General features: G+C 45.7%; 1 protein-coding gene across 1 annotated transcript in view; it reads left to right on the top strand.

Moving 5' to 3' along the window:
* Positions 1 to 25,217, top strand: part of DSCAM (DS cell adhesion molecule) — a 779,527-nt gene that overhangs the window by 127,268 nt on the left and 627,042 nt on the right. The window contains exon 2 of the mRNA XM_082245233.1: positions 18,846 to 19,163. Within this exon, the coding sequence (XP_082101359.1) occupies positions 18,846 to 19,163 (318 nt within the window). The remainder of the gene's footprint in view (positions 1 to 18,845; positions 19,164 to 25,217) is intronic.

Raw genomic sequence — 25,217 nt, 5'->3', positions numbered from 1 at the left:
TGGCTCAAAGGCTAGTGACGTATCCATACGTCACTTTGCCTGGCCGGGGCTGACCGCCGCAGTATATGTACTTGCGGCGGTCGGCAAGCGGTTAAGAGCACTTACTGTAAATTTACTGCAGCATCCCTGAAAAGCCCCATACTTGCCTGTCTAGGCTCCCCTGAGATCTTGTCGCAAGGCCTGCCCAGAAATGTAAAGCCTATTCTTTGAAATCCTCACTGTATGGTCCTGCTCCTCCAGTGCTTGTGCGCTTATCCAGGTGTATTTTGGACTTTCTATTGAAATGAACAGAGTTTGGGCCTCAAGAAGCCAAAACTGAATACACTGCTCTAAAAAATTAAAGGAACACTTTGAAAACACACCAGATCTCAATGGGGAAAAAAAATCTCATGCTGGATAACTATACTGATATGGACTGGGTAATATGTTAAGAACGAAAGGATGCCACATCGGTTAATGGAAATGAAAATTATCAACCTACAGAGGGCTGAATTCAAAGACACCCTGAAAATCAAAGTGAAAAAATGATGCTGCAGGCTAGTCCATTTTGCTGAAATTTCATTGTAGCAACTCAAAATGCTACTCTGTATGGCCCCCATGTGGTTGTATGCATGCCTGACAACGTCGGGTTATGCTCTTAATTAGTGTTGAGCGAACACGGACTGTATTATTCGTGTTCGTACCGAATAATTGGATTTTTTGTACCCGAACACGGACACGGACACTTTACTGTATGTTCGGGTAAAAATCCGTGTTCGGTCGTTTTATTTCCGGGTTTTGCATGCTTTGGCGCTCTTTTCATGGCGGGCTTTCAACAGCCAATCAACAATCGTTTAACTGGTGTGCCTTAAGCCATCCCAGCCATGCCTGCAAATGTCTCAGTAGCTGTGATTGGCCGTCTGAAGCATGTGACCAAGTCTTTATAAGTTCGAGGCAGCCGCAGCGGCGTCATTATGCTGCTTAGATTCAGGGACAGAGAGCACACATCAACGTGCTGGCTGCTGATTAGGGAAAGATAGGCAGGAAAAAACCATTTGTGTCCGGATAGAATTGAGGGACAGGTCGGAGTGTTTAGGCAGGGCGAGTTGTAGGCATTTTAGGGATAGAGTCTGCTGAATTATATAGGGTCAGTGTCTTCTACAAACTACAATCGATATTGCTGTGTGGGGGGTGGGGTGAATCTGCACTCAATCCTGATCTACGATCTCTTCTCAATCCTGTTAGGGACAGAGTCTGCTGAATTTTAGGGAAACTGTGTTCTACAAACTACAATCGATATTGCTGTGTGGGGGGTGGGGTGAATCTGCACTCAATCCTGATCTACGATCTCTTCTCAATCCTGTTAGGGACAGAGTCTGCTGAATTTTAGGGAAACTGTGTTCTACAAACTACAATCGATATTGCTGTGTGGGGGGTGGGGTGAATCTGCACTCAATCCTGATCTACGATCTCTTCTCAATCCTGTTAGGGACAGAGTCTGCTGAATTTTAGGGAAACTGTGTTCTACAAACTACAATCGATATTGCTGTGTGGTGTGGGATTGGAGATAGGCAGGTGTCAGTGATCCACATCCATTTTTCTGTGTGTGAGCTGCAGTGAACACAATCTTTTTGGGCTGCAGTGAACACAATCTTTTTGGGCTGCAGTGAACACAATCTTTTTGGGCTGCAGTGAACACAATCTTTTTGGGCTGCAGTGAACACAATCTTTTTGGGCTGCAGTGAACACAATCTTTTTGGGGTGCAGTGAACAAAATCTTTTTGGGGTGCAGTGAACACAATCCTTTTTGGTGTGCAGTGAACACAATCTTTGTGGGGTGCAGTGAACAAAATCCTTTGTGGGGTGCAGTGAACACAATCTTTTTGGGGTGCAGTGAACAAAATCCTTTTTGGGGTGCAGTGAACAACATCCTTTTTGGGGTGCAGTGAACACAATCTTTTTGGGGTGCAGTGAACAAAATCCTTTGTGGGGTGCAGTGAACACAATCTTTTTGGGGTGCAGTGAACACAATCTTTTTGGGGTGGAGTGAACAACATCCTTTTTGGGGTGCAGTGAACAAAATCATTTTTGGGGTGCAGTGAACAAAATCATTTTTGGGGTGCAGTGAACACAATCTTTTTGGGGTGCAGTGAACACAATCTTTGTGGGGTGCAGTGAACACAATCTTTTTGGGGTGGAGTGAACAACATCCTTTTTGGGGTGCAGTGAACAACATCCTTTTTGGGGTGCAGTGAACACAATCTTTTTGGGGTGCAGTGAACACAATCTTTGTGGGGTACAGTGAACAGAATCTTTGTGGGGTGCAGTGAACAAAATCTTTGGGGGGTACAGTGAACACAATCTTTGTGAGGTGCAGTGAACACAATCTTTGTGGGGTGCAGTGAACACAATCATTGTGGGGTGCAGTGAACTCAATCTTTGTGGGGTACAGTGAACACAATCTCATACTGAAGGTTTGAGGGTGCTGCCTGTTCCATACTCCCCCTACTCCTCATCTAGCCTTTTAGGGGTACAAACAATAGTAATTGGGGCCTAGTGTGGTTGTGTACGTGTGATATACATACACTTTTTTGGGATCATATTTTCTATTCCGCTATTTAATCAAAAACCTTTGGGGATCAGTTAAATTGGGGGATAGTCTGTGTTGGTACGTGTGAGAGAGATCCACCTTTCCAAGTTGTTGGGGTTCATCTCATACTTCTGAAGGTTTGAGGGTGCTGCCTGTTCCATACTCCCCCCTACTCCTAGCCTTTTAGGGGTACAAACAATAGTAATTGGGGCCTAGTGTGGTTGTGTACGTGTGATATACATACACTTTTTTGGGATCATATTTTCTATTCCGCTATTTAATCAAAAACCTCTGGGGATCAGTTAAATTGGGGGATAGTCTGTGTTGGTACGTGTGAGAGAGATCCACCTTTCCAAGTTGTTGGGGTTCATCTCATACTTCTGAAGGTTTGAGGGTGCTGCCTGTTCCATACTCCCCCTACTCCTAGCCTTTTAGGGGTACAAACAATAGTAATTGGGGCCTAGTGTGGTTGTGTACGTGTGATATACATACACTTTTTTGGGATCATATTTTCTATTCCGCTATTTAATCAAAAACCTTTGGGGATCAGTTAAATTGGGGGATAGTCTGTGTTGGTACGTGTGAGAGAGATCCACCTTTCCAAGTTGTTGGGGTTCATCTCATACTTCTGAAGGTTTGAGGGTGCTGCCTGTTCCATACTCCCCCTACTCCTAGCCTTTTAGGGGTACAAACAATAGTAATTGGGGCCTAGTGTGGTTGTGTACGTGTGATATACATACACTTTTTTGGGATCATATTTTCTATTCCGCTATTTAATCAAAAACCTCTGGGGATCAGTTAAATTGGGGGATAGTCTGTGTTGGTACGTGTGAGAGAGATCCACCTTTCCAAGTTGTTGGGGTTCATCTCATACTTCTGAAGGTTTGAGGGTGCTGCCTGTTCCATACTCCCCCTACTCCTAGCCTTTTAGGGGTACAAACAATAGTAATTGGGGCCTAGTGTGGTTGTGTACGTGTGATATACATACACTTTTTTGGGATCATATTTTCTATTCCGCTATTTAATCAAAAACCTTTGGGGATCAGTTAAATTGGGGGATAGTCTGTGTTGGTACGTGTGAGAGAGATCCACCTTTCCAAGTTGTTGGGGTTCATCTCATACTTCTGAAGGTTTGAGGGTGCTGCCTGTTCCATACTCCCCCTACTCCTAGCCTTTTAGGGGTACAAACAATAGTAATTGGGGCCTAGTGTGGTTGTGTACGTGTGATATACATACACTTTTTTGGGATCATATTTTCTATTCCGCTATTTAATCAAAAACCTTTGGGGATCAGTTAAATTGGGGGATAGTCTGTGTTGGTACGTGTGAGAGAGATCCACCTTTCCAAGTTGTTGGGGTTCATCTCATACTTCTGAAGGTTTGAGGGTGCTGCCTGTTCCATACTCCCCCTACTCCTAGCCTTTTAGGGGTACAAACAATAGTAATTGGGGCCTAGTGTGGTTGTGTACGTGTGATATACATACACTTTTTTGGGATCATATTTTCTATTCCGCTATTTAATCAAAAACCTTTGGGGATCAGTTAAATTGGGGGATAGTCTGTGTTGGTACGTGTGAGAGAGATCCACCTTTCCAAGTTGTTGGGGTTCATCTCATACTTCTGAAGGTTTGAGGGTGCTGCCTGTTCCATACTCCCCCTACTCCTAGCCTTTTAGGGGTACAAACAATAGTAATTGGGGCCTAGTGTGGTTGTGTACGTGTGATATACATACACTTTTTTGGGATCATATTTTCTATTCCGCTATTTAATCAAAAACCTTTGGGGATCAGTTAAATTGGGGGATAGTCTGTGTTGGTACGTGTGAGAGAGATCCACTTTTCCAAGTTGTTGGGGTTCATCTCATACTTCTGAAGGTTTGAGGGTGCTGCCTGTTCCATACTCCCCCTACTCCTAGCCTTTTAGGGGTACAAACAATAGTAATTGGGGCCTAGTGTGGTTGTGTACGTGTGATATACATACACTTTTTTGGGATCATATTTTCTATTCCGCTATTTAATCAAAAACCTTTGGGGATCAGTTAAATTGGGGGATAGTCTGTGTTGGTACGTGTGAGAGAGATCCACCTTTCCAAGTTGTTGGGGTTCATCTCATACTTCTGAAGGTTTGAGGGTGCTGCCTGTTCCATACTCCCCCTACTCCTAGCCTTTTAGGTGTACAAACAATAGTAATTGGGGCCTAGTGTGGTTGTGTACGTGTGATATACATACACTTTTTTGGGATCATATTTTCTATTCCGCTATTTAATCAAAAACCTCTGGGGATCAGTTAAATTGGGGGATAGTCTGTGTTGGTACGTGTGAGAGAGATCCACCTTTCCAAGTTGTTGGGGTTCATCTCATACTTCTGAAGGTTTGAGGGTGCTGCCTGTTCCATACTCCCCCCTACTCCTAGCCTTTTAGGGGTACAAACAATAGTAATTGGGGCCTAGTGTGGTTGTGTACGTGTGATATACATACACTTTTTTGGGATCATATTTTCTATTCCGCTATTTAATCAAAAACCTTTGGGGATCAGTTAAATTGGGGGATAGTCTGTGTTGGTACGTGTGAGAGAGATCCACCTTTCCAAGTTGTTGGGGTTCATCTCATACTTCTGAAGGTTTGAGGGTGCTGCCTGTTCCATACTCCCCCTACTCCTAGCCTTTTAGGGGTACAAACAATAGTAATTGGGGCCTAGTGTGGTTGTGTACGTGTGATATACATACACTTTTTTGGGATCATATTTTCTATTCCGCTATTTAATCAAAAACCTTTGGGGATCAGTTAAATTGGGGGATAGTCTGTGTTGGTACGTGTGAGAGAGATCCACCTTTCCAAGTTGTTGGGGTTCATCTCATACTTCTGAAGGTTTGAGGGTGCTGCCTGTTCCATACTCCCCCTACTCCTAGCCTTTTAGGGGTACAAACAATAGTAATTGGGGCCTAGTGTGGTTGTGTACGTGTGATATACATACACTTTTTTGGGATCATATTTTCTATTCCGCTATTTAATCAAAAACCTCTGGGGATCAGTTAAATTGGGGGATAGTCTGTGTTGGTACGTGTGAGAGAGATCCACCTTTCCAAGTTGTTGGGGTTCATCTCATACTTCTGAAGGTTTGAGGGTGCTGCCTGTTCCATACTCCCCCCTACTCCTAGCCTTTTAGGGGTACAAACAATAGTAATTGGGGCCTAGTGTGGTTGTGTACGTGTGATATACATACACTTTTTTGGGATCATATTTTCTATTCCGCTATTTAATCAAAAACCTTTGGGGATCAGTTAAATTGGGGGATAGTCTGTGTTGGTACGTGTGAGAGAGATCCACCTTTCCAAGTTGTTGGGGTTCATCTCATACTTCTGAAGGTTTGAGGGTGCTGCCTGTTCCATACTCCCCCTACTCCTAGCCTTTTAGGGGTACAAACAATAGTAATTGGGGCCTAGTGTGGTTGTGTACGTGTGATATACATACACTTTTTTGGGATCATATTTTCTATTCCGCTATTTAATCAAAAACCTTTGGGGATCAGTTAAATTTTGGGATAGTCTGTGTTGGTACGTGTGAGAGAGATCCACCTTTCCAAGTTGTTGGGGTTCATCTCATACTTCTGAAGGTTTGAGGGTGCTGCCTGTTCCATACTCCCCCTACTCCTAGCCTTTTAGGGGTACAAACAATAGTAATTGGGGCCTAGTGTGGTTGTGTACGTGTGATATACATACACTTTTTTGGGATCATATTTTCTATTCCGCTATTTAATCAAAAACCTCTGGGGATCAGTTAAATTGGGGGATAGTCTGTGTTGGTACGTGTGAGAGAGATCCACCTTTCCAAGTTGTTGGGGTTCATCTCATACTTCTGAAGGTTTGAGGGTGCTGCCTGTTCCATACTCCCCCCTACTCCTAGCCTTTTAGGGGTACAAACAATAGTAATTGGGGCCTAGTGTGGTTGTGTACGTGTGATATACATACACTTTTTTGGGATCATATTTTCTATTCCGCTATTTAATCAAAAACCTTTGGGGATCAGTTAAATTGGGGGATAGTCTGTGTTGGTACGTGTGAGAGAGATCCACCTTTCCAAGTTGTTGGGGTTCATCTCATACTTCTGAAGGTTTGAGGGTGCTGCCTGTTCCATACCCCCCCTACTCCTCATCTAGCCTTTTAGGGGTACAAACAATAGTAATTGGGGCCTAGTGTGGTTGTGTACGTGCGAGATACATACACTTTTTTTGATCATATTTCCTATTCCGCTATTCAATAAAAACCTTTGAGGATCAATTGAATTGCGGGATAGTCTGTGTCGGTACGTGTGAGAGAGATCCACCTTTCCAAGTTGTTGGGGTTCATCTCATACTTCTGAAGGTTTGAGGGTGCTGCCTGTTCCATACCCCCCCTACTCCTCATCTAGCCTTTTAGGGGTACAAACAATAGTAATTGGGGCCTAGTGTGGTTGTGTACGTGCGAGATACATACACTTTTTTTGATCATATTTCCTATTCCGCTATTCAATAAAAACCTTTGGGGATCAATTAAATTGCGGGATAGTCTGTGTCGGTACGTGTGAGATCCACCTTTCCAAGTTTTTGGGGTTCATCTCATACTTCTGAAGCTTTGAGGGTGCTGCCTGTTCCATACTCCTCCTCCTCCTCATCCATCCTTTTAGGTGTACAAACAATAGTAATTGGGGCCTAGTGTGCTTCTGTACGTGTGAGATACATACACATTTTTTGATCATATTTCCTATTCCGCTATTCAATAAAAACCTTTGGGGATCAATTAAATTGCGGAATAGTCTGTGTCGGTACGTGTGAGATCCACCTTTCCAAGTTTTTGGGGTTCATCTCATACTTCTGAAGCTTTGAGGGTGCTGCCTGTTCCATACTCCTCCTCCTCCTCATCCATCCTTTTAGGTGTACAAACAATAGTAATTGGGGCCTAGTGTGCTTCTGTACGTGTGAGATACATACACATTTTTTGATCATATTTCCTATTCCGCTATTCAATAAAAACCTTTGGGGATCAATTAAATTGCGGAATAGTCTGTGTCGGTACGTGTGAGATCCACCTTTCCAAGTTTTTGGGGTTCATCTCATACTTCTGAAGCTTTGAGGGTGCTGCCTGTTCCATACTCCTCCTCCTCCTCATCCATCCTTTTAGGTGTACAAACAATAGTAATTGGGGCCTAGTGTGTTTCTGTACGTGCGAGATACATACACTTTTTTTGATCATATTTCCTATTCCGCTATTCAATAAAAACCTTTGGGGATCAATTAAATTGCGGGATAGTCTGTGTCGGTACGTGTGAGATCCACCTTTCCAAGTTTTTGGGGTTCATCTCATACTTCTGAAGCTTTGAGGGTGCTGCCTGTTCCATACTCCTCCTCCTCCTCATCCATCCTTTTAGGTGTACAAACAATAGTAATTGGGGCCTAGTGTGCTTCTGTACGTGTGAGATACATACACATTTTTTGATCATATTTCCTATTCCGCTATTCAATAAAAACCTTTGGGGATCAATTAAATTGCGGGATAGTCTGTGTCGGTACGTGTGAGATCCACCTTTCCAAGTTTTTGGGGTTCATCTCATACTTCTGAAGCTTTGAGGGTGCTGCCTGTTCCATACTCCTCCTCCTCCTCATCCATCCTTTTAGGTGTACAAACAATAGTAATTGGGGCCTAGTGTGTTTCTGTACGTGTGAGATACATACACTTTTTTTGATCATATTTCCTATTCCGCTATTCAATAAAAACCTTTGGGGATCAATTGAATTGCGGGATAGTCTGTGTCGGTACGTGTGAGAGAGATCCACCTTTCCAAGTTGTTGGGGTTCATCTCATACTTCTGAAGGTTTGAGGGTGCTGCCTGTTCCATACCCCCCCTACTCCTCATCTAGCCTTTTAGGGGTACAAACAATAGTAATTGGGGCCTAGTGTGGTTGTGTACGTGCGAGATACATACACTTTTTTTGATCATATTTCCTATTCCGCTATTCAATAAAAACCTTTGAGGATCAATTGAATTGCGGGATAGTCTGTGTCGGTACGTGTGAGAGAGATCCACCTTTCCAAGTTGTTGGGGTTCATCTCATACTTCTGAAGGTTTGAGGGTGCTGCCTGTTCCATACTCCCCCTACTCCTCATCTAGCCTTTTAGGGGTACAAACAATAGTAATTGGGGCCTAGTGTGGTTGTGTACGTGTGATATACATACACTTTTTTTGGATCATATTTTCTATTCCGCTATTCAATAAAAACCTTTCTAGGGCAAGATCTTAAATTACAGAAATATGAGGAGACCGTCAAATAAGGGCCGTGGCCTGGGTCGTGGTGCTGCTGGTAGAGCTCCTGTTGCAAGGAGAGGACATGGTCGATCTGTGCCAGCTACACGCACAAGTGAAACACCTTCCTCAAGTGTGAGTAGGCGACAGAACCTGCATCAGTATTTGGTAGGGCATCAAACGCCCCTAGAAGTGATGAGGCCAGAACAAGTTGAGGCGATAGTAGATTGGTTTGCTGCTGACAGTGCCTCCAGTTCCTTCACATTGTCTCCCACCCAGTCTACTGCAGAAAGGTCAGAGTTGGCACCTGCAGCCAATGTCCAACCGTCTTTCACCTCACCCCCTTGCAAATCAGGCCAGCAGTCTGAGCCCCAAGCCATACAGCAGTCTCTTATTCTTTTTGAGGACTCTGTCAGCAGGGTTTCCCAGGGCCATCCACCTAGCCCTGCCCCAGAAGTGGAAGAGATTGAGTGCAGCGATGCCCAACCACTTATTCCTCAAGATGAGTACATGCAAGGATCATCGCAGCACGTCTCCGATGATGACGAAACGCAGGTGCCAACTGCTGCGGCGTTCAGCATTGTGGAGACCGACAAGGAGGGCAGGGGTGAAGACTGGGTGGAAGATGATGTGGAGGACGATGAGGTCCTCGACCCCACATGGAATGAACGTCATGCAGGTGAACTGAGTAGTTTGGAGGAAGAGGCGGTGGTCGCACAGAGCCACCAGCACAGCAGAAGAGGGAGCAGGGTGCAGAAGCGGAGCGGCCGTGCCCTAGACACTACGCCCGCTACTGCCCAACGCAGCAAGGGAACGAGCGCACCAAAGTCAGCTCAAAGGAGTTCTCTAGCGTGGAAGTTCTTTAGAAAATGTGCTGATGACAGGACACGAGTGGTTTGCACCCTGTGCAATCAGAGCTTGAAGCGAGGCATGAACCTTCTCAACCTGAGCACAACCTGCATGATCAGGCATCTAAGTGCAAAGCACGAGCTGCAGTGGAGTACACACCTTCAAAACCAAGAAACGTCTCTGGCTCATCCTGCTTCCTCTTCTGCTGCAGTCTCGGCCGCTCCAGCCACATCTGTAGTGATACCGGCACCTGCCACCCCGCAAACAGACGATCTGTCAGCAACACCACCACCTGGGTCACCAACAACCATCTCCACAATGTCCCGTGGAAGCGTTCAGCTTTCCATCTCCCAAACACTTGAGAGGAAGAGGAAGTACCCCCCTACCCACCCGCGATCCCTGGCCCTGAATGCCAGCATTTCAAAATTATTGGCCTTTGAAATGCTGTCATTCCGTCTGGTGGAGACGCACAGTTTTAAAAACCTTATGTCGGTGGCTGTCCCACAGTACGTCGTGCCCAGCCGCCACTACTTTTCCAGGCAAGCCATCCCTTCCCTGCACAACCAAGTGGGGGAAAAAATCAGGTGTGCACTGCGCAACGCCATCTGTGCCAAGGTCCACCTAACTACGGATACGTGGACCAGTAAGCACGGTCAGGGGCGTTATATCTCCCTAACGGCACACTGGGTAAATGCAGTGGCGGATGGGCCTGAGGCGGATAGCAATTTGGCGCATGTCCTTCCACCACCGAGGATTGCAGGGCGCTTCAGTTTGCCTCCTGTTCCTAACTCCTCCTACTCCGCTTCCTCATCCTCTACCGCCTCCTCATCCGGACAGCGTAACACCTTCACCACCAACTTCAGCACGGCCAGGGGTAAACGACAGCAGGCAGTTTTACAACTTGCCTGTTTGGGGGACAAACCACACACCGCGCAGGAGTTGTGGAGGAGCATGGAACAGCAGACAAATGAGTGGTTGCTGCCAGCGAGCCTCAAGCCCGGCCTGGTGGTGTGCGATAACGGGCGAAATCTCATAGCAGCTCTGGGCCTAGCCGGTTTGACGCACATCCCTTGCCTGGCGCATGTGCTGAATTTGGTGGTGCAGAGGTTCCTTAAAAACTACCCCGATATGTCAGAGCTGCTGCAGAAAGTGCGGGCCGTTTGTGCGCACTTTCGGCGTTCTCACCCTGCTGCTGCTCGCCTGGCAGCGCTGCAGCGTAACTTCGGCCTTCCCGCTCACCGCCTCATATGTGACGTGCCCACAAGGTGGAACTCCACCTTGCACATGCTGGAAAGACTGTGCGAGCAGCAGCAGGCCATAGTGGAGTTTCAGCTGCAGCACGCACGCGTGAGTCGCTCTGCGGAACAGCACCACTTCACCACCAATAACTGGGCCTCCATGCGAGACCTGTGTGCCTTGTTGCGCTGTTTTGAGTACTCCACCAACATGGCCAGTGGCAATGACGCCGTTCTCAGCTTAACTATCCCACTTCTATGCCTCCTTGAAAAAACAATTCGGGCGATGATGGAAGAGGATGTGGCACAGGATGAGGAGGAGGAGGAGGATGAAGAGGTAACATTTCCAAGGCTTTCAGGGCAGTCATTCGCAAGGGGCTCCGAGGGTGGGTTCCTGCACACGCAAACGCCAGGGACGCAATTGTCCAGCAGGGGCACAGTTCTGGAGGATGAGGAGGATGAGGAGGAGGAGGAGCTGGAGGAGGAGATGGAACCATGTTCACAGCAGGGTGGCACCCAGGCCAGCTCATGGCCATCACTGGTGCGTGGCTGGGGGGATACAGAGGACACGGACCATACACCTCCCACAGAGGACAGCCTTTCGTTGCCTCTGGGCAGCCTGGCACACATGAGCGATTACATGCTGCAGTGTCTCCACAACGACCGCCGAGTTGCCCACATTCTAACTTGTGCTGATTACTGGGTGGCCACGCTGCTGGATCCCCGTTACAAGGACAACGTACCGTCCTTAATTCACTCACTGGAGCGCGATCGCAAGATGCGCGAGTACAAGCGCACGCTGGTAGACGCCATGCTGCTGGCATTCCCATCTGACAGCGGGGCCACAGTGGAAGCACAAGGCAGAGGAGGAGGAGGAGGAGGTCGCCAACGCAACCAGGGCACCGCCAGCACCTCAGAAGGCAGGGTTAGCATGGCCGAAATGTGGAAAAGCTTTGTCAGCACGCCACAACAAACAGCAGCACCAGCAGTTCAGATGGAACGTCTTAGCAGGAGGCAGCATTTTACCAACATGGTGGAGCAGTATGTGTGCACACGCCTACATGTAGTGAATGACGGGTCTGCCCCCTTCAACTTCTGGGTCTCCAAATTGGGCACATGGCCTGAGCTTGCCCTTTACGCCTTGGAGGTGCTGGCGTGCCCTGCAGCCAGTGTATTATCTGAACGGGTATTTAGCACGGCTGGGGGCGTTATAACAGACAAGCGCAGCCGCCTGTCCAGAGACAATGTGGACAAGCTCACGTTCATTAAAATGAACCAGGCATGGATCCCACGGGACTTTTCCGTACCTTATGCAGAATAGCAATGGATACCGACCTTACCCACCCATTGTTCCATTTTTGCTCTTTCTCACTCTTTTGGGGTGTACCCTCATTTAAAATTTGTGAAAAGAAGCAGTGTTGGCTACCTCGTCCTCCTCCTCAGGGCCAGATTAATGTAGGGTCTATTGGAGCTGCAGCTCCAGGCCCCTACCTTTTTATATAGGCCCCGGGTTGGCCATATTCACTGTTACCGCTCTTCTGTCACTTGTAAACACAGAAGTCTGGCTTCTATGCTCGCTTCCCCAGGCAGCACCCTCAGAACCTCCCCACACAGCGTGAAGGCCGGACAAGGAGGGACAGTTGGCGATGCATGGATGTGTTTATGGGCTTCAGAGACAGCATCCCATGTTGAATTAGGCATGCATGGCTGCACCCTTCCTCCTCTGGGTGCATGGCAAGGCACGGCCCTAAGGCCCTTCAAAATCCTCAGCACCAAGCCCATGATGCTGTTAATCCGGCCCTGGTCCTCCTCCACCGCCGCTTCCACCTACACCGCCCATAGGTGTGCGCAGCCTATTGCATTAAGGTGTGCACCCCAAAGTTGAAATACACATGCATGTGTTTGCCAGCAGGGAGAGTAATGTATCGGGGCCATGTACCTGTAGGCAAGGAGAAATAGAGCAGAGCAGGTCCCAGGGAGATCTTTCCCATCTCCTCACTGGCAATGCTATGTGCCCTAGGTGATTAGGGTGTGCCCAGGCACACCCAGCACACCCTGTGCGCACGCCTATGTCACCGCCACATCCACCACCACCTCAACCTCCCTCCTACTCCATATGGGCCTCGTCCTTCAGAGATGAAGAAGAACATTGTTTTATTTTTCTGTTTTTTTTTGTTGTTTTAAGTTATTTCCCTATCCACATTTGTTTGCAGAGCACTTGCCATGCTCTTAATTACGTTTTGCTGCCATTTGCAGCACTCTAGCCCTTTCCTTTGGTGTTTTAGAGCCATTTTAGTGCCTTAAAGTTCGGGTCCCCATTGACTTCAATGGGGTTCGGTGTCCGGGAAAAGTTCGGTAAAAGTCCGGGACACGGACCCGGACTTTTTTTTAAAGTTCGGCCGAACCCGTCGAACACGGACATCTAGGTGTCCGCTCAACCCTACTCTTAATGAGATGACGGATGATGTCCTGGGGTATACCTCCCAGATCTGGACCAGGGCATCACTGAGCTTCTGAACAGACTGAGGTGTAACCTGGTGGTGTTGGATGGACTGAAACAGAAAGTCCCAGCAGAGTTCTATTGGATTTAGGTCAGGCGAGCATGGGGGCCATTCAATGGTATTCCTTCATCCTTTAGGAATTGGCTGCATACTCTTGCCAAAAGAGTCCAGGCATTGTTGTGCACCAGGAGGAACCCAGGACCCACTGCACCAGCATAGGGTCTGACAATGGGTCCAAGGATTTCATCCCTATACCAAATGGCAGTCAGGGTGCTATTGTCTCTAGCCTTTAGAGGTCTGTTTGCCCCTCCATTGATATGTCTCCCCAAACCATCACTGACCCACCTCCAAACCGGTCATGCTTAACGATGTTACAGGCAGCATAACGTTCTTCATGGCTTCTACAGACCCTTTCATGTCTGTCACATGTGCTCAGGGTGAATGTGCTCTCATCTGTGAAAAGCACAGGGCAGCAGTGGGGGACCTGTCAATTCTGGTGTTCAATGGCAAATGCCAATCAAGCTCCACGGTGCCAGGCAGTGAGCACAGGGCCAACTAGAGAACGCCAGGCCCTCAGGCCACCCTCATGGAGTCTGTTTCTGATTGTTTGGTCAGAGACATTCACACCAGTGGCCTGCTGGAGGTCATTTTGTAGGGCTCTGGCAGTGCTCAACCTGTTCCTCCTTGCATAAAGAAGCAGATACCGGTCCTGTTGATGGGCTAAGGACCTTCTACGGCCCTGTCCAGCTCTCCTAGAGTAACTGTCTGTCTCCTGGAATCTCCTCCATGCTCTTGAGATTGTGCTGGGGGACACCGCAGACCTTCAGGCAATGGCATATATTGATGTGCCATCCTGGAGGAGTTGGACTGCCTTTGCAATCTCTATAGGGTCCAGGTATTACCTCATGCTACCAGTAGTGACACTGACCCTAACCAAATGCAATACTAGTAAAAAAACAGTCAGAAAAGATAAGTAGTTAAAAACATGTCAGTGGCCTCCACCAGTAAAACCATTCCTGTTTTGGAGGTCGTCTCATTGTTGCCATCTAGTGCACCTGATAATTTCATTAACACCAAAGCAGCTGAAACTGATTAGCAACCCCCCCCCCCCCCCTGCTACTTAACTGAACAGATCAAAAGCCCATGAGTTTAATTGACTTAATGCTGTATTCAGTGGCGGCTGGTGCTCCATGGGCCGGGGGGCGGCAGACAGACCACACCATACCCCCCTCCCCCAGACCACACCAGCCCGCACATCATACCACCCCCCCCCCCGGTCACCGACTCACTCACCTTGGACATGTGGAGGGCAGGCAGGCAGCAGCGGCGATGGCTTCCCCCTCAGTCTTCTGCGTCTCCTCCCTCCTCCTCCTCCTTGGCCAATGGCATGGCCTCTCCTTTCGGCCAACCGGGAAACGGGTCGACCCGCTTCCTGATTGGCCAGGAGGAGGATCCGTGTGACAATAGAGAATATTCATTCTCTATTGTCACACAACTGGGTGGGCTCAGGGCGCAGTGCTCTGCGCCCCGAGCCCACCCTTTTTTGAAGCTTATTAGAGCCTCTGGCTCTAATCGTGCTAAAAAAAAAAAACCATTGGAATCCATGCGTTCGGCACCCTGCATGTAGATTTGGGGGTCGAATGCATGGACAGGGGGGGCAGCGCTCCTGCGGCCCCAATGGATGGGCCGCCACTGGCTGTACTCTGATTAGAAAGTAATGACTTTCAGGAAGAAGCTGTACTGCTGTACCAGTCCTGCGCAGGGAACAAGTAGGGTTATGTGGCTTGCCAGGGATGCTGTGGAACATATTGGTATGCAATATGGGTAAGTGCACTAATTGTACACTTATTTAAGTTTTTGATCATTTTGGTGTAATAACTAGTGAATCTCTCTTGCACCAACATACTAGCATATAAAGTGTTTGCGAGTCTTCTAGATTGCTTCACAGCTTCTTCTGTTACGGGTAGGCTGAGAATATTCTGTAAGGACTGCATCTTCTATTCAACATGGAAACAAACCCCAACAAGAGCTGAAGCCTATGGCCAAATCAACATCTAGCCTAGGTTAGCAATTTCTTTCACTTGTTGCAAATCCTTACCTCTTGAGTGGCTCAGGTGGCTCAGTGGGCAAGCACCTAAAGGTGGAATTATTGACTCATAAGGCCTCATGCACACAGTGCATTAAAAAAATGAGCTGCAAAGCAAGTACCGACGCCTAGAAAAAGCGGCTGTAAAAAGCGCTTTTAGTTGCTTTTTGCATTGGCGTCAATGCACGTTCAGCCGTGTTAGCGTCTAGCAGCGTTTCTCTGCCTCTTCTATTTTCCACTCCCGAATACAATTACTACAGAGCACAAGTTGCATGATGTGAAAATCAATGGTTCCATATGAGAACTGTCTTATCTGATCTGACTTGCAGCCCATTGATTTGAATGAGTTGCATCATCGTGATCTCACTTGTGGCATGCAACTTGTGTTTTGACAATCTTAAAGGGGAATCCCATGCCAAAATAAAAAAATTTGAAATTGGCATGGGGTCCCCCAACAAGAACATACCAGACCCCTTGGTCTGGTATGGATGTTGAGGGGAAACCCCACAACAAACCCCCCCCCAAATCCATACCAGACCCTTATCCAAACAATCAGCCTGGCAGGTCAGGAAATGGGGGGGGGGGGGTGAGCGAGCGCCCCCCCCCCCCCCCGGACCATACCAGGCCACATTCCCTCAACATAGAGGGAGTGGGTGCTTTTGGGCATGCGGGCTCTGCGCCCCCCACTACAAAGCACCCTGTCCCCGCGTTTAGCTGCATCAGATGTTTTTACAGCTGTAATGCCAGTCTTCAGAACAAGCTGGCCCTGGGTTTTTTTTCTGTAGCTTCAAAATGCCTCTGCCACTTACAGATCCTAAAAAAACCATGTGTGCATGGACACACAGAATAACATGGAGAGGCATTTTTAGGCTGCAACAAAAAAATGTGTAACGCTTGTAAAAGCAGCTGTAAAAATGCCCTGTGTGCATGAGGCCTAACGGTTAATTTACTATAACTGGAGAGTGCAAAATCTGATGCAGCTGTTGACAGTAGCCAATCAAGTTCTAACTTCAGCTTGTTTAATTTAGCTTTGACAAAAAAGAAAGATGAGAAGCTTGTCATTCAAAATAACAAGTTTCCAGGCTTCACTACATAGGGGGTCCCCAATGACACCAAAAAACGCTCCAGCGCTTCCAATACCTATGGTATTCTTTAATCCTTCTTCTTTTCACTGTACCAATCAAGGGTGCAGCCCTCCACAGACCGGGAAGTCTTCCAAACAAGCTGTAAAAAAACACACATGAGGGCGCAGACACCTCGTGCATTACTATTATTACGTTTAATGAATCCACAAGAACAAATGGATACTTGTATGCCCATAAAAAAGATCAATGGGAAGAATGGCTCTTGCAATGGAGCCAGAGAAAGTGTTTTATAGTGTAGCATGTTTATTAACAATTCACTACAGTACAGTAAGGTTAAACTGCCAAGCTTTAAAACTGAGCAATCCAGCTGGATGGGTAAAAAATTATGATGGATTCAATCCAATCAAACAATCATACGTAACAAAGCCATGAGGAAGGCACTAATAAAGATGGCCACGGGTTCCAGATGGGGAAGCAGTGGCGTGACGTCAGCACTTAACTCTGCCTCAATGCATTTCATGCGAAGGCACTTCCTCAGGGGGTTGTAGCGCTACAGGGAGGGACTTCATCAGGAGATACTCATAAATAGCAGATGTGGGTTTTTCCAGGTGTTTAAACCTAATAACTATTCCAATTAAGAGCATACCATAACTACTTGTCTGGATACGAAGGGGGCTAGACTATTTAGGAGAGTTTATTAAGGCACAATAATCTCAACAGAATGGTTTACACAGCTTTTATTGGCTGTCAGGCGGGAATTTAAATGTATTATTCGGGAACTTAGTTAATTTCAGGGGACAGTAGGAAGAAGCAAAAATGTCAAAGGTGATGTTTGAAAACTTTGCTTTCTTTGCCTGGATATATTACATAGTTACGTAGTTAGTGAGGTTGAAAAAAGACACCAATCCTTCCAGTTCAACATGTGATAAGTGTGTGTGTGTGTGTGTGTGTGTGTGTGTGTGTGTGTGTGTTTGCTGTCAATAGTACATTGTATACCCCTGTATGTTGTGGTCATTAATGGGCCCATCTAATAGTTTTTTGAAACTATCGATGCTCCCAGCTGATACCATTGCTTGTGGAAGCGAATTCCACATCCTTACCGTTCTGATGGTAAATACCCCTTTACGAAGTTTAAGGTTAAACTGCTTCTCTTACAATTTTAGTGAATGGTTGCATGTCCTTTTTTTATTCCATTTTACTGAATTTTTTTTCCCTATGCTAGGGTCACCAGTACAGTATTTGTACATTGATATCATATCCCCTCTCAAGCGTCTCTTCTCCAGAGAGAATAAGTTCAATGCTTGTAGTCTTTCCTCATAGCTGAATTCCTCCATTCCCTTTATTATCTTTGTTGCCCTTCTCTGGACTCTCTCCAGTTCCAGCACATCCTTCCTGAGGACCGGTGCCCAGAACTGGACAGCATACTCAAGATGCGGCTGGACCAGAGTCTTGTAGAGTGTGAGAATTATCGTTTTATCTCTGAAATGAATCCCCTTTTTTATACATGCCAGTATTCTGTTGGCTTTGTTTTCAGCAGCTTGGCATTACATGCCATTGCTGAGCTTTTTGTTTACCAGGACCCCCCAGGTCCTTTTCCATCTTAGATTCCATTAAAAGTTCCCCCCCTAGTGAATAACTTGCATTCATATTTCTGGCACCCAAATGTCTTACATTCCTTCTTCTTGTAAGGTTTCCACGTCCTGTGTAGAAGTTATTGCCCTGCTTTAGTATTGTCCGCAAATACTGAGATTGAGCTGTTTATCCCATCCTCTAGATCGTTTATGAATGAATACATTTTTTTTTCTTTGGACTCGCCCCTGAAGCCAGTTTTCTATCCAGGTACTCACTCTATGGTCCATACTTGCGTACCTTAGTTTGCACAGTAAGTCGTTTTGTGGGGAACTTTATCAAATGCCTTTGCAAAATCCAGATGCATCACATCCACAGGCTTTCTTTTATCTCGATTGCAGCTTACTTCTTCATAGAAGGTTAATAGATTGGTCTGGCAAGAACAATTTTTCATGAATCCATGCTGATTACTACTAATGATACTGCTTTCATTACTAAAATCTTGCATATAGCTATAAATGTGTGTAAGTGTGTGTGTGTGTGTATATATATATATATATATATATATATATATATATATATACATAATGTTTTACAAATTGTGTAATATAGTATATTTGATAGATATTTTATTTTTAACAAGTCTTTTTTTTTTTTTTCTTTCTTTTTTCTCCAGTTTCTAGTGAAGATCTACATGCCAGCCTATATTTTATCAATGCATCTCTGCAAGAGGTAGTATTTGCTAGCACCACGGGGGCTCTGGTACCCTGCCCTGCAGAAGGAGTCCCTCGTGTAACGCTCAGATGGTACCTAGCAACGGGCGAGGAGATCTACGATGTCCCTGGGATCCGCCACGTCCACCCCAATGGCACTCTCCAAATTTTCCCCTTCCCTCCTTCAAGCTTTAATAACTTAATCCATGATAATACTTACTATTGCACAGCCGAAAACCCTTCAGGGAAAATCAGGAGTCAGGATGTCCACATTAAGGCCGGTGAGTAAACCAACTTGCATGTACTGTGTTTTTACTTAAACTTTTTTGAAATGACATTTTCTTGTATAAAATGTACCTAAGGTAAAAATAGTGCTGAAGTGCAGGCACCTTGTAGATAAGTAGGTAGATAGATAGATCCCAGTTTTCTTTTTGTAGGATCTTCAATCCTAAGCCCAAGCTGTATAGGTCCTGCACTTTTTTTCTAGTTATGTTTGACCCCTTTCTGGAGGTAAGCCCCATCCATTCAACTCTCCAATGCTAGATCTTCTATTTTCCATTACATATAACTACTTAGGAAGTGTGCAAAACCAATATACCAATAAATCATATGTGATCTTAACTCATAATAAAAGACTTCATAAACAATATACATTTGTTTATACAATAACAATAGTTTACAATGCCATCCATTTTTTTATACAATAACAATAGTTTACAATGCCATCCACAACTCTACCCCCCGCTACATCACTAACCTGATCTCAAAATATCAACCAAACCACTCTCTTCGGTCCTCCCAAGACCTCCTGCTCTCTAGCTCCCTTGTCACCTCTTCCCATGCTCCCCTCCAGGATTTTTCCAGAGCTTCTCCCATTCTTTGGAACTCTCTACCCCAATCTGTCCGACTGTCCCCTAATCTATCCATCTTTAGACGATCCCTGAAAACTCTTTTCTTTAAAGAAGTCTACCTGGCTACTAACTAATAACACTGTTTCACTTGCTCCATCAGCCCATCCCCCACAGCTATTGCCTTTTGTTTAAATTGACCCTCCCTTTTAGATTGTAAGCTCTAACAAGCAGGGCCCTCTGATTCCTTTTGTTCCAAATTGTATTGTAACTGTAATGTCTGCCTTCATTTTGTTAAGCACTGCGCAAACTGTTGGCGCTATATAAATCCTGTATAATAATAATAATAATAATACATTAAAATATCAGGTGACGTGTCCATCATAGAACAAATGGTTGAAACTTGTGCATAATAAAATGTAAGCTTCAAAAACATACAGTATATTCAAGTCCACTTGTGAAATCTTGAAAATAAGTGAAAATCCACGTGCAATACTCCCAAACCCCCTTGAATTTAACCACTTAAGCCCCGGAAGATTTTACCCCCTTCCTGACCAGGGCCTATTTTGCGATTCGGCACTGCGTGACTTTAACGGACAATTGCGCGGTCGTGCGACGCTTTACCTAAACTAATTTCACGTCCTTTTTTTCCCACAAAGAGAGCTTTCTTTTGGTGGTATTTGATCACCTGTGCGATTTTTTTACTTTTTGCGCTATAAACAAAAAAACAGCGTCAATTTTTCAAAAATAACAATATTTTTCACATTTTTTATATGAAATTCCCCCCCCCCCCCAAAAAAAGTAAAAATCAAAATTTTTTAACATTTTGGGCCAATTTTTTTTTTTTACCATATGTTTGGTAAAAAAAAATCGCAAAAAGCGTATTTTGATTGGTTTGCGCAAAAGTTATTGCGTTTACTAACAAAGGGAAAGATTTTTTTGTCATTTTGTTTTTTTTTTTAACGCGTAATGGCGGCGATCTGCGTTTTATTTTTTTGTGGGACTGCGACATTGCGGCGGACAGATCGGACCCTTGACTGACATTTTTGACACTTTTGGGGTTACCAGTGACAATTCTACAGTAATCAGTGCTATACATATGCACTGTTACTGTAAAATTACACTGGCAGGGAAGGGGTTAACTTTTTTTTGAGAGGGAGGGGTTATGTGTGTCCCTAGGGGCGTGATTCTAACTGTGATTGGCTGTGGCTTGAGGTGTAGAAACAGTGATCAACGGTCCTACATAGTAGAACCTTGTGATCACCATTCCTACACAGGGGAGAATGACAGGCGGCTTGTTTACATCAGCCGCCTGCCTTTCTCCCTCTCCACTGACGATCGCGAGTGACCGGCGGACGATTGGGTCCGCTGGTCACACGCGCGGGGGGGGGGGGGGGGGGTCCGTGACCACGCGGGAGCGCGCCTCCGGCGGCGTGTGCTCGCTCCCTAGACCCTCACAGGCTAGCGACGTAGCCCTATGTCGCTCTGCCTGTGAGGGGCTGACCGCCGACGTAAATAGTCGTGTGGCGGTCGGCAAGTGGTTAAGTGCATCAGTTCCCTTAGCAAATGGTAAAGATCTCCCAAATATAAGAGATCAACAGCATGGAAATCATCCAATCAAGGGCCACCAAACGAAATCTAGACTACAGATTCTCCAGGGTCCTCCACTGGTTATCCAAATACCTCTCCTCAGAATCGAGATAAATTGAGGAAAAAGCAAAGGACCATAGAGTAGTGTTGCCTAAAACCGCATCATTTATTAGAAGCAAATATACTTACAAATATAAAAGCATCTCATGGGCAAAAAAAACATCACACCAGCGAACATCAGCAGGTGTGTAACATCATCCTAAGCAACTGCCTCACCCTACCTTTAAATCTTTTGTACAATGGACTTCTTATTTTATGCCCTTAAGATGTCCATTGTACAGATGAAACTAGAGTAGAAAATCTTTTATCATGAGTTATAATGATATATGGTTTACCACTGAGTTATTGATCTATATCGGTTTTGTGCACTTTCTAAGTCGTTATATTTATAGTTTCTTTGTGTCCGCATCACTCTTTTGCACTAAGTGCATATTTTTGGCGGTTTAAAACCCAATATATATGGCAACCGTAAGAAAGTTTGCTTTGAAAAAGAAGTATTGTATCACTGATATTCTGAGACGCCGAATGGTTGAGCCTCGACAATCTTACATTTTGCCAAATTACACAGTAGGAGGATAAGGATATTTGTATTGTCATTCCAAAATCATGTTCTACACGAAAGTAATAAAATAAGGTACTCAGGTCCTGGTGAACAAGGTACTTAGGCCCATGGTTAAAAACAGAAGTAGACAGGCCTTAAACATGATACTTGCAAATTTGTATCCACACTTGTATACAACAGAAGAAACCAATTTGGCATCTGCTTTATCTATCCCTTTTGTAGTCTACTTAAATGTACCCATAAAAAAAAAACTTTTGTTGTCCTTACTGGGGAGAGTCCTGAGGGCAACAGAAAGGGGTGGGAAATATGAAGTTTTTCAGTTGCCACTGAAGCAAGAGTAGAGGGACAACCACACTTGAATGAGATTTTTTCTCACTTCCTGTTGCCTCCTTTTGACAGGGAGTCCTAGCAGGGCCGCACATTTTAGGCTGCCTGCAGGAAACAACACAGGGTGTGGAGACAAGACCAGTCACCCAGCACAAAGAGAGTAAGCAGAGGTGACCGGTCTTTATTACAGGAAACTCTAACACACCCAAAGTGTTGTTTGATGAAGATCCAGCTGCAGCCTTTCTCAATTAGGTTTCCTCCAGAGGTTGCTAAGATTTCCTTGAAGAATAAAAAAATTCTGCCTCTTTAAAGTAGTTCTAAAGGCATAAGTTTTTTTTATCTTAATGCATTCTATGCATTAACATAAAAAACCTGTGTGTAGCCACCCCCCTCAGCCCCCCTAATACTTACCTGAGCCCCATCTCGATCTAGCGATGTTGCAGTAGAGTCCAAGCTGTCTGGGACTCCCCCCTCCTCCTTGGCTGAGAAAGTAAATCAAAGCCAGTAACGCAATAAGGGGAGAGAGGGGCGGAGTCAAGTCAAATGGACACACAGCAGTGGCTCAGCTCAGGTGCCTCACAGCAAGCTGCTTGCTGTGGGGGCACTCGGCAGGAGGGAGGGGCCAGGACCGACTGCGAGGGACCCGAGAAGAGGAGGATCTGGGCTGCTCTGTGCAAAACCACTGCAAAGAAAATCCCCAAGACTTTACCCACTTCAGCTCCAGGAGGCTTTACCCCCTTAATGACAAGGCCATTTTTTGGGATTCGGCGCTGCGTCACTTTAACAACAAATTGCGCGGTCGTGTGACGCTGTATCCAAATACAATTGATGTCCTTTTTTCCCCACAAATAGATCTTTCTTTTGGTGGTGTTTGATCACCTCTGCGGTTTTTGCGCTATAAACAAAAAAAGAGCGACAATTTTGAAGAAAACACCATATTTTTTGGTTTCTGCTATAAAATATTCCCAAAAAAAATAAATAAATATCGGTTTAGGCCAATTTGTATGCTGCTACATATTTTTGGTAAAAAAAATCCCAAAAAGCGTATTTTAATTGGTTTGCGCAAAAGTTATAGCGTTTACAAACTACGGGATAGATTTTTGAATTTTTTATTAATTTTTTTGTTTTTATTAGTAATGGTGGCGATCAGCGTTTTTTAGTGGGACTGCGACATTGCGGCGGACAGATTGGACCCCAAACTGACATTTTTGACACTTTTTTGGGGACCAGTGACATTACTACAGTAATCAGTGCTAAATAATATGCACTGTTATTGTATAAATTACACTGGTAGGGAAGGGGTTAACACTGGGGGTGATCAAAGGAGTTAATGTATGCCTGTTGGTGCTTACTCACTGTGGGGGGTGGGGTTCTGTGACAGGCACAGAGAGATCGGGGTTGTAGCTTAGCTGAAACTCCTGATCGCTCCCTGCCTGTGTGACAGAAAACCCGCCTGCTTTGTTTACCTAAGCAGGCGGCTCTTCTGTCAGTTTCTATGACAATTGCGGGAGACCGGCGGCAATTGCCGCTGCTCCTCCCGTGGCCTGCCTCCCGCTGTGTCTAAACACAGCGGGAGCGCGGCTCCGGCTGCACACGCACGCTGCCAAGACCTCGTGCACAAAATCACATAGATCCACATGATTTTGCGCAGCCGAGCCGCTGTGCCGCAGTAAATCTGTTGGCAAGAGGTTAATATCACTTTAAAATATAACCACTGACATGAATGATCTTTTTAGCTATCTGGGGAATTCTTTTCACTGACCACCAATGTAAGGGGAGTATTCTTCCCACTGGCTGCCAATGTAAGGGGAGTATTCTTCCACTGGCTACCTAATGTAAGGGGAGTATTCTTCCACTGGCTACCTAATGTAAGGGGAGTATTCTTCCCACTGTCTACCAATGTAAGGGGAGTATTCTTCCCACTGGCTGCCAATCTAAGGGGAGTATTCTTCCCACTGTCTACCAATGTAGGGGGAGTATTCTTCCCATTGGCTACCAAGGTAAGGGGAGTATTCTTCCCACTGGCTACCAATGTAAGGGGAGTATTATTCACATTGGCTGCCAATGTAAGGGGAGTATTCTTCCCACTGGCTACCAATGTAAGGGGAGTATTCTTCCCACTGGCTGCCAATGTAAGGGGAGTATTCTTCCCACTGGCTACCAATGTAAGGGGAGTATTCTTCCCACTGGCTGCCAATGTAAGGGGAGTATTCTTCCCACTGGCTACCAATGTAAGGGGAGTATTCTTCCCACTGGCTGCCAATGTAAGGGGAGTATTCTTCCCACTGGCTACCAATGTAAGGGCAGTATTCTTCCCACTGGCTACCAATGTAAGGGGAGTATTCTTTCCACTGGCTGCCAATGTAAGGGGAGTATTCTTCCCACTGTCTACCAATGTAAGGGGAGTATTCTTCCCACTGGCTGCCAATCTAAGGGGAGTATTCTTCCCACTGTCTACCAATGTAGGGGGAGTATTCTTCCCATTGGCTACCAAGGTAAGGGGAGTATTCTTTCCACTGGCTGCCAAGGTAAGGGGAGTATTCTTCCCACTGGCTGCCAATGTAAGGGGAGTATTCTTCCCACTGGCTACCAATGTAAGGACAGTATTCTTCCCACTGGCTGCCAATGTAGGGGGAGTATTCTTCTCACTGGCTGCCAATGTAGCGGGTATATTCTTCCCACTGGCTGCCAATGTAAGGGGAGTATTCTTCCCACTGGCTGCCAATGTAAGGGATGTATTCTCCCCACTTGCCACCATGCTGATGTACTGTCAGCTGTAGGTTTCGTATTTATTGGCTGGTTTTCCCTAAGATAGATAGATATTTGAAAGGTATCCTAATGGCTCCTCCATGTTAAAATGGTTGAGAAAGGCTGCCCCAGTGGCTGCAAAATTAAATCCACCTCCATTTTATTCATTAGAGAGGTTAATGGATTTGGACTTTTGGAAG

This window comes from Pelophylax lessonae (assembly GCF_965119305.1).
Source record: "Pelophylax lessonae genome assembly, chromosome: 2".
Taxonomy (NCBI): domain Eukaryota; kingdom Metazoa; phylum Chordata; class Amphibia; order Anura; family Ranidae; genus Pelophylax; species Pelophylax lessonae.
This window is presented reverse-complemented; position numbering and strand designations above follow the sequence as displayed.